At 45.0% G+C, this 14,767-nt stretch overlaps 1 protein-coding gene across 4 annotated transcripts in view; it reads right to left on the bottom strand.

Annotated features, from left to right (window-relative positions):
- Positions 1–6,351: 6,351 nt before the first annotated feature.
- POMK (protein O-mannose kinase) overlaps positions 6,352–14,767 on the bottom strand; it is a 20,111-nt gene continuing 11,695 nt past the window's right edge. The window contains exons 1-3 of one of the 4 annotated variants that reach the window (XM_032796603.2): positions 14,642–14,757; positions 12,934–13,241; positions 6,352–10,404 (exon numbers count right to left, since the gene is read on the bottom strand). In XM_032796603.2, coding sequence (XP_032652494.1) covers positions 9,631–10,404; positions 12,934–13,221 — 1,062 coding nt within the window. In that variant the 5' untranslated portion in view covers positions 13,222–13,241; positions 14,642–14,757 and the 3' untranslated portion in view covers positions 6,352–9,630. Of the gene's footprint in view, positions 10,405–12,933; positions 13,242–14,348; positions 14,758–14,767 lie in introns of those variants that run through there. The other 3 variants (XM_032796606.2, XM_032796600.2, XM_032796597.2) reach the window with 3 other exon arrangements.

Here is a 14,767-nt window from a genome sequence, read left to right as displayed (position 1 = left end):
TGATTTGAGAAATGGAGAACATGCCTTATAGTAAGAGACTTAAAGAACCAAATCTGTTTAGCTCATTAAAAAGATTGACAGGTGATTTAATTACAGCGTATAAGTATCTTCATAGGAAGAAAATTCCAAGTATAAAGGGGCTCTTTAATCTAGTAGAGAAAGGGAAAACAAGAAACAATGGCTGGAAGCTGAAGGAAGACAAATTCACATTAGAAATAAAGCAGAAATTGTTAATGGTGAGATGTGACTAACTATTGGAAGTAGTAGCTTCTTCATATCTTCAAGTTAAAACTTGATGCCTTTCTGAAATATATACTTTAGCTAAATACAAGCTCTTGGGCTCAATACAGGGGTAACTACGTGAAATGCAGCCTAGACTCATGGCAGAGCAAGGCAGCCAGAGAGCTCTCAGCCCATCCATTTGGAAGAAGCCTGACTGACCAGAAAGGCTCTAGCATTCCTGGAAAGTCAGCCAACCTGTGCTGTATCAGACCAAGCAGGTTCTGGAGCCATATGGCCTCCACCAAGAACAGGCAAGCGTACATAGCTCAGATTTACCAGTACGAGTATCCCAGCTGATCTCAGTTGCCTGAGTAAAGCACTAAGAGAGAAAGCTACCCACATTCCTGGAAGTGAATTAGAAAACAGGGAGCACTGGGGTAATATGGTCCTGGCATAAAGCACAACTAAGCCACTGTCTGACCCTGCTCGATTAAGCTCAGAGGAAGCCTTGCTGTTGACTTCAGTGGGCACAAGATCAGACTATCAGTGGGCAGTTGCATTTTGCACCAAGTAGGATACGTGGCAGTAATCCAGCCTGGAGCTGACAAAGACATGAATGATTATGGCATGGTCTCTATCCAGGACCACATTGTGGAAAACATTTAAGCGTGCACTTAAATTCATCTTAAGTAAGAACATGCTTACTTTTCAGTGAAAAGTTAAGATGCCCACTGCCTATTTCAAAAGGTTTCTACTGAATCAGTAGGCTATGAACCTGAGACAAGTTAAAACTACCACATCTCAGAATAAAAATCACAACGCTTGCTATTATACAAAAGAAAAAGAGACTGGTACCTGCTTCTTGGGAAGAGTGATATTCCCCACACAGCATGGGGAACAAGAGCTGAAGAACACGTTAGACATAATTACATTTCATTAAAGCATAATAGCATCCAGTTAGACTGCTGTGTAAGTCCTACGGGGAGTTTATCATCTAGCCAACTTTATTTAGAACAGTTAATTAAATGCTGATTCACAGGAAATTTAAGCTGTTTCCCACTGAATTGCAGTGTTCTAGGGGGTCTTGTTTTCTTTTTATCAACTTGTTGAAATCTCCTGTTAACTGCCTTAAGATAGCCTGCCAAGACAAGATCCTTGTGATGTGTACAGGGAGATAGAAGGAATCAAAAGAACAATTTTTGCTCTCTTGATTTTGTTGTTGTCATTTGTATTTCACTAATTCCTATAGGCTCTCAATCGGGGCTCCATTTTGCTAGGTATTGACAAACACATGGTAAGAGACAGTCCCTGCCACAAAGGTGCCTGTCCCATTGATTTCCTCTGAGGATCTGGGCTTTACAGGCTAAATAGAGAAGACGGGGAGTGGGGGGAGGTGAAACAAGCACAGAGAGTTGAAGTGACTGACCGAATGTTAGACAGGTTAGTGGCGGAGCTGGAAATATTACTCAGGTCTCAACTCCCAGTCCTGTATCCTAGCCACTGATCTACACTGCTTCTCAGTGTACTGTTTTTTGTTTGAATTAATTAAATGTAACACTGATTATCTTTAAGGGCCTGTTTCTACACCCCTCCTGCAGCCAAAAAAGCGGGATTCTATCTCCCACTTCTCTCTCACACACATACACACAGTTTTGTGACTAGTAGCATTATATGTTGCTTTTGGTGGCGGGAAAGGGGCATCTAAAATCTGTTGTTTGCTTAACTCTTGTCTACACAGCAAAGAAAAATCCACTGCTGGCCTGTCTTAGCCAACTTGAGTTTGCATGGCTTGGGCTGAAGAGCTGTTTTATTGCTGTGTAAACTTCTGGGCTCAGGCTGGAGCCTGAGCTCTGGGACCTTAGACCTGTGGGTTTTTCTTTATGGTGTAGACCTAGCCTCAGAAAGCCATCTTCCCAGACCTGCAGCATGTGGCACAACTCTCCTTCAGTGAGACAACATGGAACCTGCCAAATGGGAGCTGTTGTTTCCCCCCACAGGGTTTTGGAGGGGTAAGCCCTAACTGGGGCCTGCTGCAGCCTCTTTATAGCAGCTCGACTGCTGTGAAGAGACTACAAAACCAGCTTAGCTGGCCCAGGGAATTCCCTCACTATAGATTCAAGAGAAGGAACCATTGTGATTACAATGGACGAGAAGCTGGATATGAGTCAACACCGTGCCCCTGTTCCCAAGAAGGCTAATGGCATATTAGGCTACAGTAGTAGGAGCATTGCCAGCACATGGAGAGAAGTGATCATTCCCCTCTATTCGGCATTAGTGAGGCCACATCTAAAGCACTGTGTCCAGTTTTGGGCCCCTCACTACAGAAAGGATGTGGACAAATTGGATGGAAATGATCAGGGAACTGGGCTTATTTAGTCTGCAGAAGAGTGAGGGGGGATTTGATAGCAGCCTTCAGCTACTTGAAGGGGGGTTCCAAAGAGGATGGAGCTTGGCTTCTTCTCAGTGGTGGCGGATGACACAACAAGGAGTAATGGTCTCAAGTTGCAGTGGAGAGATCTAGATTGGATATTAGGAAACACTATTTCACTAGGAGGGTGGTGAAGCACTGGAGTGGGTTACCTAGGAAGGTGATGGAATCTCCCTCCTTAGAGGTTTTTAAGGCCCAGTTTGACAAAGCCTGGCTGGGATGTTTTAGTTGGGGATTGGTCCTGCTTTGAGCAGGGGGTTAGATTAGATGACCTCCTGAGGTCTCTTCCAACCCTAATCATCTATGATAACCTAGTCCAGGGGGTCTCAAACTTTTTTTCCCCATGGACTGCTTGAAAATTGCTGAATGTCTCAGTGGACCACTTAATGATCTTTCCAAATGTTGTTTGTACAGCTAGCTAACTATTGTAAAGTGCTTTGGGTAAAGTGCTATCTATAAAAAAAGTAATTAACTTTTTTTGTTCTACAAATAAAAGCATGCTCATATTTTAATATCAGGAGTCTTACCTTTCTAATGTGATGTGCAATGAGCTCAGCCTACACAAGCTACTCAGTATGTGCCCCTCTCATACTGTGAATTTTTGAGCCTGATGAATAGTTATTGTGTCATTAAATGCAGAGGAACATGGACTTTAAAGTTACTTCAGCTAACGAAATGCCTCCAGTGAATTAAATGAGGCCATATCCTATCTTGGTTTCTCAGTTTTTATTCAACTCTGTGTGAAAGGTGATGGGACATGGAAAAGGATGTTCAAGCTTCTGTCATAAACAGATAGCTAAGGGTTAATGTCTCTTACACCTGTAAAGGGTTAACAAACAGTGACCTGCAACACCTGACCAGAGGACCAATCAGGAGACAAGGTACTTTCAAATCTCAGTGGAGGGAAGCCTTTGTTTGTTTTTTGGGGGTTTTGCGTTGTTCTCTCTGGGTCCTGAAAGGGACCAGACATGCAACCAAGTTTCTTGCCAATCTCTCTGCTACCGTCTCTTATATATTCAGAATAGTGAGTATTAGGTAGAAAAGGTGGTTATAGTCTTTTGGTTGTTTTCTGTATTTGCAAATGTGTATTTTGCTGGACGGATTTTGATTGGTATTTGTTGTGGTGGGGGGGGGAACTTCTCTCTAGTGTCTATAAGCTGAAAGACCCTGTAATATTACATCTTGTATTTACAGAGATTTCTTATTTTTTCTTTCTTTTATTAAACATTTTTCTCTTTAAGACCTGATTTCTCTGTGTTGTGATTCAAGGAGTTTGAATCACGGTGATCTCCTAGTGTACCCAGGGCGGGAAAGATCTGGGAGGAAGAAAGGAGGGGGAAGGGAAATGGTTTATTCCCCTTTGTTGTGAGACTCAAGGAATTTGGATCTTGGGGTCCCCAGGGAAGGTTTTTGGGGGGACCAGAGTGCCCCAAAACACTATATTTTTGGGTGGTGGCAGCTTATCAGATCTAAGCTGGTAATTAAGCTTAGAGGAATTCATGCTGGTACCCCATCTTTTGGACTCTAAGGTTCAGATTGGGGAATTATATCATCACAGCTTCTATAAAAAATAAAAATGTGCTGGTTGCTATTGAGATTGTCCATCTACAGTCTGCTCCAAAGCCCTCTTCAGCCAATGGAACTACCTCATATCAGACCTTGGGCACAGATGAACCTGCAGACAGCCAGAACCTGGCTCCACATACTTTGCCAGTCAGACAGACTGCATAAGCTTGTTGGAGCCTGTTCCTTGGGTGCTTCTCTGGAGACAGAAAGGGGCAGTAGTTCATTCAGAATCCCTCCCTCTACCCTGCCAGTCATTCTCACTGTGGTATAAATTGTACCCCAAACACAACAGATGGTCCTGGCAGAGAAGGTCTCATCCAAGATGGCCTGCAGTTCTGGGGCACAAGCTGGGGTTGTCTGGGTGACTCTCACCTATGTCCTGGGTATTTTTTATAGCAGCTCGGCCCATGGTGGGAGTGGAGGGACTATTCAACACAAACCTGGGTCAAATGATCAAAGGTGGCAGAGTGCATCGGCTCCCTGGCCCAGGAGAAGACTGGGACTTTCTTGTCTACCCAAGTGCCCAAGAGCTCTCCACCAAAGGGACATTCTCCATATCTGGCATATTGGGGAAGGCACACCCTAGGCCAGAGGTGGGCAAACTACCGTGGACCACAGCCGGACCACAGGAGCGTCCTGCCCAGCCCTTGAGCTCCCGACCGGGAAGGCTAGCCAGCCCCCCTCCCCTGCAGCCTCAGCTCGTCGTGCCGCCAGTGCTCTGGGCAGTGGAGCTGTGAGCTCCTGCTGGGCAGCACGGCTGCCAGTCCTGCTACTCTGAGCAGCATGCTAAGGGGTGGGGAGCAGGGGGGTTGGATAAGGGGCAGGCGGTCCCCGGGGGCGATTAGATAGGAGTGGGAGTCTCAGGGTGGGGGGTGTGGACAGGGGTCAGGGCAGTCAGGGCACAGGGAGCAAGGGGGGGGTGGATAGGGGATGGGGTCCCGGGAGGGGGAAGTCAGAGGACAAGGAACCGGGGGGGAGGGTTTGGATGGGTTTGAGGTTCTGAGGGGAGCAGTCAAGGGCAGGAAGTTGGAGGGGGCAGGGCCCAGGCTGTTTGGGGAGGCACAGCTTCCCTACCCAGCCCTCCATACAGTTTCAGAACCTCAATGTGGCCCTAGGGCCAAAAAGTTTGCCCATCCCTGCCCAAGCCTCTAGCAGCTACTGCTGACAGCCTCTAACCTTATTTGAAGATTTGCATGTGAAAGGATGAAAAGCAAAGCCTGCCGCTGAAGTGTTAACAGCACAGCACAAGGGCTCTTCCTTACAGAAAGCAAAATCCTGCATATGTACAACTTTCCCCAGCTTCTCCATCCAGCTGTACGTTCACCAGGTACCCACATATGTCCTTGCTGGCTGTTGGACTGCACCATGCCATGGGCTGTGTGTTGTCCCAGAGGTACACAGCAAAGGGGTTACTGTGACACAGCAAAGACTATTCTGTACTAAGTGCACGGCTCCCAAGGGGAACCGCTTCATTTACACTCATCCTACAGGTTTTCCCAATGAAGTAATGTATACATTGAAACCTGCCCCATGTGATTTACTCACTCACTGTAATTAAAGATTCCACTAACCCAATCATTATAAGTCCAGCCAAGGAATTAAGAGGCAGTTTATGCACAAACTACTGGATGCAGGGCTAGGAGTCTCCAGGGTCTAATGTGCCAGTTACTCAGTCATTGTGCAACTGCACACAATTGAAGTTAAATGGTATTTCATGCTACCACCTAGTGTTTCCACATAGAATAGCAGACAACATTCAACACCGGGATTTTTTTTTTTAAACCCACAATATCACATTCAAACCAGGTTTAAACAGGGCTGCCCGGAAGGGGGGGGAGGAGGCAAGTGGGGCAATTTGCATGGGGCCCCACAGGGGCCCCCACAAGAGTTTTTCGGGGGCCCTGGAGCGGGGTCCTTCACTTGCTCCGGGGGCCCTGGAAAACTCTCGCAGGCCCCGGGTCCCCGGAGCTTCCACTCTGGGTCTTCGGTGGCAATTCAGCGGCGGAGGGTCCTGGAATGGAAGGACCCCCTGCTGAAGTCCCCCGAAGACCCGTGGCGGGGGGTCCTTCCACCCTGGGACCCGCTGCCAAAGTGCTGGGTTTTTGGCGGCAATTGAAGACTCCAGGCCCCTTGAATCCTCTGGGCGGCCCTGGGTTTAATTCATTGCTGGTGCTCGACTTCAAATGAAAAACACTGGCAGAAAAGTTTAAGGCGCAGTGGGAGGCAGTGGAGAGGATGGCTCTGGGTCCTGGAGTCAGTGTGTACAAATATCTCATATTTAAGTTGTAACCAAAAATAGAGAGACTTTGATGGCCTCATCCACTAATGAATTTTGAAGTCTCCAAGGCAAAATGGTATTTTAGGGCCAGAATCTGTCCTCCTTCACTCTGTGAAATCAATATGGCTGCTTGCAGAGTAAGATACTGTGCAACATGAATGAGGAGGACAGACTCTGGGCCTTACAGAGAGCTCGGTATAACAAACCTGACAGTTTTTTGTCAGTGATGGCTCTTTTTACAGCAAATGTATAACATGTCTATTTTATAGCCATCATACATTGATATTTCTTTGCAAGCCCATTTAACTGTACAATAAACTTATTGGCTAGCTGTTTAAACTCTGTGTCCGGCTTTCACTCAACACATCCAACTTTCCTTCATACCTGACTAAAATGAAAGCTATTTTAACTCAGATCAATATTGCGAATACAGGAGCAGCAGATCCTGATACCTTTACTCACACTGAGTATCCCCTTACTCTGTGAGCAGTCCCATAGGAATCAATGGGATGAGACCACTGCCGTTTCACATTCTTTTAAATCAGGCTCCCTTAAGGTGTTTTAAGTCAAGAATGCCGAAAAGAGTGAGAAATCCAAAAATCCCAAGTTCCTTTTGAAAATCTTGGTTATGATCTTGGCCCCCGCCTCCTACATGGCAGAGCAATGAGGAGGCTTGTGAGGGGTGCCGATGAGTAGGTTGAGGGAGTAGGGACACATGACAAAATCCATATAATGTAACAAGCCAAACTTGAAAACAACAAGGCAGACTTCCTTAAAAGAAACACTAGCACAAGATGAGAGCAACTATAACATAACCATTTGCAGAAAAACTTCCCCATTTCTAAGCAAGATTTTTACATCTGGAGTCAACATAGCAATATAATACTAGTAGGCCTCCACAGAAGAGAATTTCTCTTGCATCTTAGCTGGCAAAGCTTGAAGCAGACTGTGTCTTACTAAACAGTCATGCTAATCTGTCCGCACGTGATCACAAATAATTAACCAGGAGAATGGCCACCAATGTCACCAATACAAGATCTCTGCTCCCACTTTTTAAAATTTACATATTTGGAAGCTGTATTTTCAGCTGGTGAGCAAACGATTTGCTACCAGTCTGACTCACAGATGCTCCCCCACAGTGTGTAGGGTATGTTATTCCATACCAAAAATCAGCCATACATTTTCAGGCTTGTTTTAGATTAAAGGAAATGAGCAAAACAAGAAGGAACAAAAGTAAACTCTCCAAGAGGGAGTACAGTGTGTGTCTCCTCTGCCACAGGTTGCATCTCAACCCAATATGGCAGTTACTCCACACTGCTCCTAGGTATCTGAAAGTATAATCCACAGAAAACTAAGTCATGAGGTACATAACTGTAAAGTCCTTGTGACATCATTAATACTCTACACATGTTCAACATGCCCATTGAGACAGTGTGGGCAAAACCAAATTGCTGAAAACAAACTCTGTTGCTGTACTAAGGCATTTCTGTTCCCTGATAATGTTCTATCCAGGTATTTATATCAAGCCCATAACCATGGAATCTAGCCAATAAAAATCTGATCCAAAGCTCTGTGAAGCCAAATAAGTCTTTCTATTGACTTCAGTGGGCTTTGTATCAGGCCCTCAGAGAATTCTGTATGCAAAATACAGAAGGATTTGTATTCTCCAGCCCTTTCTTTAATTATACTACTTGAGTGTCTAAGGAAAAAATTGTTTTCCATTGTTAACACCATCTTCCAGTTGGGTCATTACGACACTGTCACGGAAAGGTGAATGCAAAGAGATAGTACTTCATTTTCACTCTGAAGGTGGGGGGATTTTTCTGAGATCCAGGGGGAAGGGAGGGAGCTTCTAATTTGCAGAAGCCAAACTAGCAAAATCTCTGTGGAATGAAGTTATGTGAGAAAAATGATTATTGTGTATGCAGTGTGCTAGTCACTTCACACAGCAATGGGAAAACAAGGCTCTTGCTCCAAAGAGCCTTTATGAGAATACAATGGGTAAGTGGACAAGGGTTTGGAAATCAAGGCAGTGTGTTTCCCGCTCCTTTGTCCGTATGTTCACTTCTTGGATTGCGACCTCTTTTGATCAGACACCTGTAATGTTTGTATGTCTGAAGTGCCTAGCATGCTTGTGGGAGCTGGAACAATAGCAATTGGGCCCACAGACAGAAAAGTGACAGTAGAGCTGACACGATGGGCTTCCTCTGTCCCCACTCCAGCTGGAGCCAGAAATCACCCACGCCCCCTCCCAGGCAGAAAGAGGCAGAGCCAGCAAGTAGCTGCTCTGAACAAGGGGGGCCTTGAAGACAGGCTCTTGCTACTACCTCCAGCTAGGCCTAGAGAGACTGACATATCATATCTTCAGGAGACTGGAGCTGCTCAGGCAGCAGATATCTGACCAGCCATGACAGACTCCTGCTTCAATAAACAGCTGGAGACACCAGCTCACTGTGCCTTCCCTAGGGAGAGCTGTTCAGTATCACAGAGTGCTGGCTGGCCATTAGAACAGCCCCCAATGACCGGCGAGAGGAAGGTGCAAAGGAGAGGAGGAGGACACTGTTTAGACAAGGCAGTGGTATGGAACTGGCATGGAGCTAATAAGGAATATGTCTCTCTCTCATCTGGATCACTTTGCTTATTTGTTGCTCTCCTTTCTCCAATCCTCCAGGTGTAACTCCGAGCTACCATTTTTTACAAAAACTGGCCTTAAAAAAAAAAAAAAAGCCAGAATTTTTTTGTGGAATTTTTGAAAAAGAATTTTTCAAATGTTTTGATTAAAAAGAAACAAAGCAAACAAACAAAAAAACCACCATATTCTTTTTTCAAAACCAAAAATACCACCCCCGCTTTATCTTCCTCTCCTGCCCCTCCTCTTCCAGTGGCAAAAAGGGAAAAGGGAGATATAAAAAAAAACCTAAAACCCCTCAAAATTGGGGGGGTTTTGGTCAAAACATTTCCATTTTTTCATGAAACAGATTTACCTTTTCCCAAACCATCACAAGTGTCAATTTTGTCTCCTTTGTTCTTTGGTAGAGACCTTGTCCTGTTACTGGTTTGTAAAGGACCTAGCACCCAATGGGTGCTAAATAAATAAAAGGACATCAACCAGAGTACATGTATGTCTCATAGTCATTTATAACATTTCCCTGGTACCAGGCATGGCAGCCTCTCTGAGCAGCAATGTTAAAATTTTCCTGTATGTGTCCATGACCATCTGGGCGGAAGGCCTTTCAGCTGGGTTCTTCTTCTTACATGCTGCATGGATGTCAAACAAATGGAACCTGACAATATCACTCCCTTCAACATGGCCCAAGAAAAAATTGGAGACATCAGGGATTTTCCATATGTCCGTCTTCTCATCATACGGAGGCATGAGGTCATCTTCAAATGGCACCTCCTCCCCATAGGGCCAAAGCTGTTCAGGAGCTACAAACTCGCCTTGGAGCTCCCGATGGCCACACTTCACCAGCCTGCCAGCACTCTTGTTCACAAGAGGCAAGGCATCCAAGTCATTCACCAGAACATGAAAGTCACTTGTCAGCAGATATTGCGATAACACCTTGTCCAAGTTATTGGAATCACACATTACCAAGGTGCCCAAAGGACTGTTGTGCAAATAATGGATGATGCTCACATAGTCTATTGCGAGCATGAATCTGCGATGCCAAGTATTCAAGCCCTTATATCTGGGAAGGTCCAGCATTTCATTCAGGCTCTTCAGGGAGCCTAACGGATGATACTGGGTAAGGATTGTGAACTGCTTCTCGCAATAGCCAAGCAGTTTGACAACATACTTGCTCTGGAGAGACTTCATCATCTTCAGTCCATGAAGAAAATCATCCTTCAGCTCTGAGTTGGCGAGCTGGGAAAGGGATACTTTGTTTTCCTTCCATTCAGAAAGAAAGACCTAAAAACAAAGCAAGAGACAAGCAAAACATTTGGAACCTTTTCCTACTGATCAGCAGAAGCTATTATGGACCTGCAGGTAACGGAACATTGCGAGCTATACATTCACGAGACACAATGCTGTTAAAGGAACAAGTTACACAATTATAAACAAGACTTCAACTGCTACTGAAGTTATTAGGTGAGTCTTTGTATACACCTACATGTTACAGCGGAGTTACTGCTAGCTACACAGCACTGACATGATAATTTCTGCATATAGTATTTACTGATCTCTCGTGCTTCCCTCATGAACATATGACATGGATTAAATGCAAATCAGCCACTAAATCAAACTGTCTACAAGAGAGAACTTATACAGACCACTCTCTCTCCTGCCACCCTTACTCGATCTGAGAGCTTGCCTACACTACTGCTGCCAGTCGATTTAAGCTATGCAATTTGAGTTACGCTAGTAATAGGGCTGTTGATTAATCGCAGTTAACTCACGTGATTAACTCAACAAAATTAATGGTGATTAATCGCACTGTTAAACAATAGAAAACCAATTGAAATTTATTAAATATTTTTGGATGTTTTTCTACATTTTCAAATATATTGATTTCTATTACCACACAGAATGCAAAGTGTATTGTGCTCACTTTATATTATTATTTTTATTACAAAAATTTGCACTGTAAAAATGATAAAAAAGTGTTTTTAAATTCACCTCATACAAGTACTGTAGTGCAATCTCTTTATGGTGAAAGTGTAACTTACAAATGTAGATTTTTTTGTTGTTACATAACTGCATTCAAAACCAAAAGGATGTAAAACTTTAGAGCCTACAAGTCTACTCAGTCCTACTTCTTGTTCAGCCAATCACTAAGACAAGCAAGTTTGTTTACACTTACGGGAGATAATGCTGCCTGCTTCTTATTTATAATGTCACTGAAAGTGAGAACAGGCATTCACATGGTACTTCTGTAGCTGGCGTTGCAAGATATTTACAAGCCAGATATGCTACACATTCGTATGCCCCTTCATGCTTCGGCCACCATTCCAGAGGACATGCTTCCATACTGATGATGCTCGTTAAAAAATGTGTTAATTAAATTTGTGACTGAACTCCTTGGGGGAGAGTTGTATGTCTCCTGTTCTGTTTTACCCTCATTCTCCCATATATTTCACGTTATAGCAGTCTCGGATGATGACCCAGCATATGTTGTTCATTTTAAGAACACTTTCACTGCAGATCTGACAAAACGCAAAGAAGGTACCAATGTGAGACTTCTAAAAATAATTACAGCACTTGACCCAAGGTTTAAGAATCTGAAGTGCCTTCCAAAATCTGAGAGGGACAAGATGTGGAGCATGCTTTCAGAAGTCTTAAAAGAGCAATGCTCCGATGTGGAAATTACCTGAACTACCAAAAAAGAAAATCAACCTTCTGCTCGTGGCATCTGACTCAGATGATGAAAACGAACATGAGTCAGTCTGCTCTACTTTGGATCGTTATCAAGCATAACCCCTCATCAGCATGGAGACATGTCCTCAGGAATGATGGTTGAAGCATGAAGGGACACCTTTTAGCGCATCTGGCATGTGAATATCTTGCGACGCTGTCTACAACAGTGACACGTGAATGCCTTTTCTCACTTTCAGGTGAATTGTAAACAAGAAGCGGGCAGCATTATCTCCTGCAAATTGTAACCAAACTTGTTTGGCTAAAGGACTGAGTGGACTTGTAGGCTCTAAAGTTTTACATGGTTTTATTTTTGAATGCAGTTTTTTTTTTTGTACATAATTCTACATTTGTAAGTTCGATTTTCATGATAAAAAAGATTGCACTACAGTACTTCTATGAGGTGAATTGAAAAATACTATTTCTTTTGCTTTTTACAGTGCAAATATTTGTAATAAAAAATATAAAGTGAGCACTGTGCACTTTGTATTCTGTGTTTTAATTGAAATCAATATATTTGAAAATGTAAAAACATCAAAAATATTTAAATAAATGGAATTCTGTTGCTGTTCAACAGCGCAATTAATCACAATTAATTATTTTAATCACTTGACAGCCCTAGTTAGTAACATAACTCATGTCGATGTAGCTTAGATCTACTTACTGCAGGGTCCACACTACACTATGTCAACGGAAGACGCTCTCCCGCCAACATTGCTTCCGCCTCTTGTTGAGGTGGAGTACAGAAATTGATGGGAGAGCATTCAGGTTTGAGCATGCCTTCACTAGTGAAGGCCAGCCCTGAGAAGCATCATACTCCGCAAGCAGTGCTGTTGATTTCAGTGGCACTTCTTGCAGAGAGAGTAAGTTATCATTCAGTGTAAGTGAGGCAAAGCCTGACTCTATGAGATCATCTCATTCATATTCTCTTTATGCTATCTATAGTCATCATAACTCTCTGTGTTTCTGTAATAATTAGCTACTATGGAGACAATTATCCCAGAAGCAGCATAAGCACTGATAATCAGCCAACACACCATGTGAACTTTTCCTCTTAGACATCCACCTACCCAACATGATACTAACCTTTTTCACAGCCCCTTCACCAACACACTTCAGTTTCCTGACTTCTGTATTTATGGCTTCACAAGACAGCCACGGCGAGCAATTTTTCAATGGTCCTAATCTGAAGTACCCAAATGGGCAGAGACTGGAGTCCACGTCAGGCTGCCTGGTGGTGACAGAGAAATTGTTGAGATGCATGTACAGAAGGAAATTCAGGAGCAGCACAGCAAGAAGCAGCAGCACCAACAAGACTGGAGGAATTTCCCTTCGGAGCAGCTCTTTTTTAACGTAATGGAGTTTTTTGTCCATGTTGCTATCTTCTACATTCTCTGTAATACACAAACACCCAGTAAACACAACACTCTTTTGCGACAAGGAAAGACTGGAGACAAATATTTGGGGGACTTTTTGCAAAACCCTCCCCCTCTAGCCACCCAAATACTCCATAAGATCTTTAAAGAGACACCGTCAGTGTGAAATAGAGTCAGCTGATTTTAAAAAAGCATTAAAAGGCACTTCAAGCTCTACTCCTGCCTCCACCTCCCCTTGTCCTTTTTTGTGATTTTTACAAACATAGGGCCCACTCCACAAATCTGCTTTGTCCAAGAAATGAAGGCGCTCTCCATGGACCCAGGGAAAGGAAAGCAGAGGCAGGGACAAGGAAGGACTGATGCTGTCATATTGGTGGGGTGCATTCGTCAGTGCTCAGACCACTCTTGGTGCTGGTGCACTGTGGGGTATTCCACCACATCCAGTCTGCTACTTCACACAGAGAACTGCTGACAGGCTTATGTCTGTGAAATTAAAAGAGATAGGGACACAGACCACTTGAGCGGAGGACAGGCAGTAAAATTAAAATCCTAAGCATCCAGAGCCAGTATGTTCCTGAGAAGAGCAGAATCTGACTATTAACGAATAAAGAGACTTCAGATGATTAATTCAGCGAACTTTACAATCAAAGTGTATCTGAAATGCACTCTCCTGTGCCTACCAGTCACAGAGCAGAGCATGTTAGGTCCTGCTGCAAGGCCCCTGTAGTCCCTGAACCTAGGCTGAGCCCCATTCCACTGAGGTCAAGGGGGCCTTGGACAGGGGCCTGTCGGAACAGCTCAGTGCCTGAGACTGCTGTTACCTCTGCAATATGACAATAGGAAGCATCGAGGGAACGACAAGGGAGGAAAGGCGGATTGCAAACATTCAAAATACCAAATCAAGTCTATTTAACTACCCCAGTGCAGGAATCTAAACCTGAAACTCCCCTGACAACATTTATTAACAAGTCACCTCAAGAGTGCAACGGCAAATCACTTCCCCCAAACTGAGGGCCACTACACAGGTCAACCAGGCCCCTTTCCCTGCCCCATGCACTTGGGAACAACTCACGGCGCCCCACTGGGTCTGGGTTTCTTTGGGATCCATTAGACCCATGCACCTACCGTACAGGCTCCGGCTCCTCTGGTCCTGTCACCAGGTGAGCTGGTGTCCGTGCCGCGCCTGGCAGGGTGCTCCTGCCCCGGCCCTGCATTCAGTGACGGCCGGACATTAGGGGACCCTAGAGCGAGGCTGTTACTGCCAACCGAGGCGTGTCGGCCCGATCGGCGTGTGTCACCCCCGCGAGCCGGAGTGACTCCGGCGTGACTCCGGTGCAGGCGCCTCACGCTGCGGGTCGGAGCGGGCACCGCACAGAGCTCGCGGAGCAGGAGCCGCCGGTCCCCGGGCCGGGAGTTACCTCAGCTGCCTCCCGGGGCCTGCCCTAGCATGCACCGCCCCCAGCCCGGCTCCGGCCTTCTCCGGTACCGGGGGAGCTGGGTCCGCCCGGCCGCCCCGGGGCCCGATTCCGCTGCCAGCGCCCTCC

This window comes from Chelonoidis abingdonii, chromosome 5 (assembly GCF_003597395.2).
Source record: "Chelonoidis abingdonii isolate Lonesome George chromosome 5, CheloAbing_2.0, whole genome shotgun sequence".
Taxonomy (NCBI): Eukaryota; Metazoa; Chordata; order Testudines; family Testudinidae; genus Chelonoidis; species Chelonoidis abingdonii.
Note: the sequence above shows the minus strand (reverse complement) of the source record. Positions and strands in the feature narration are given on the sequence as shown.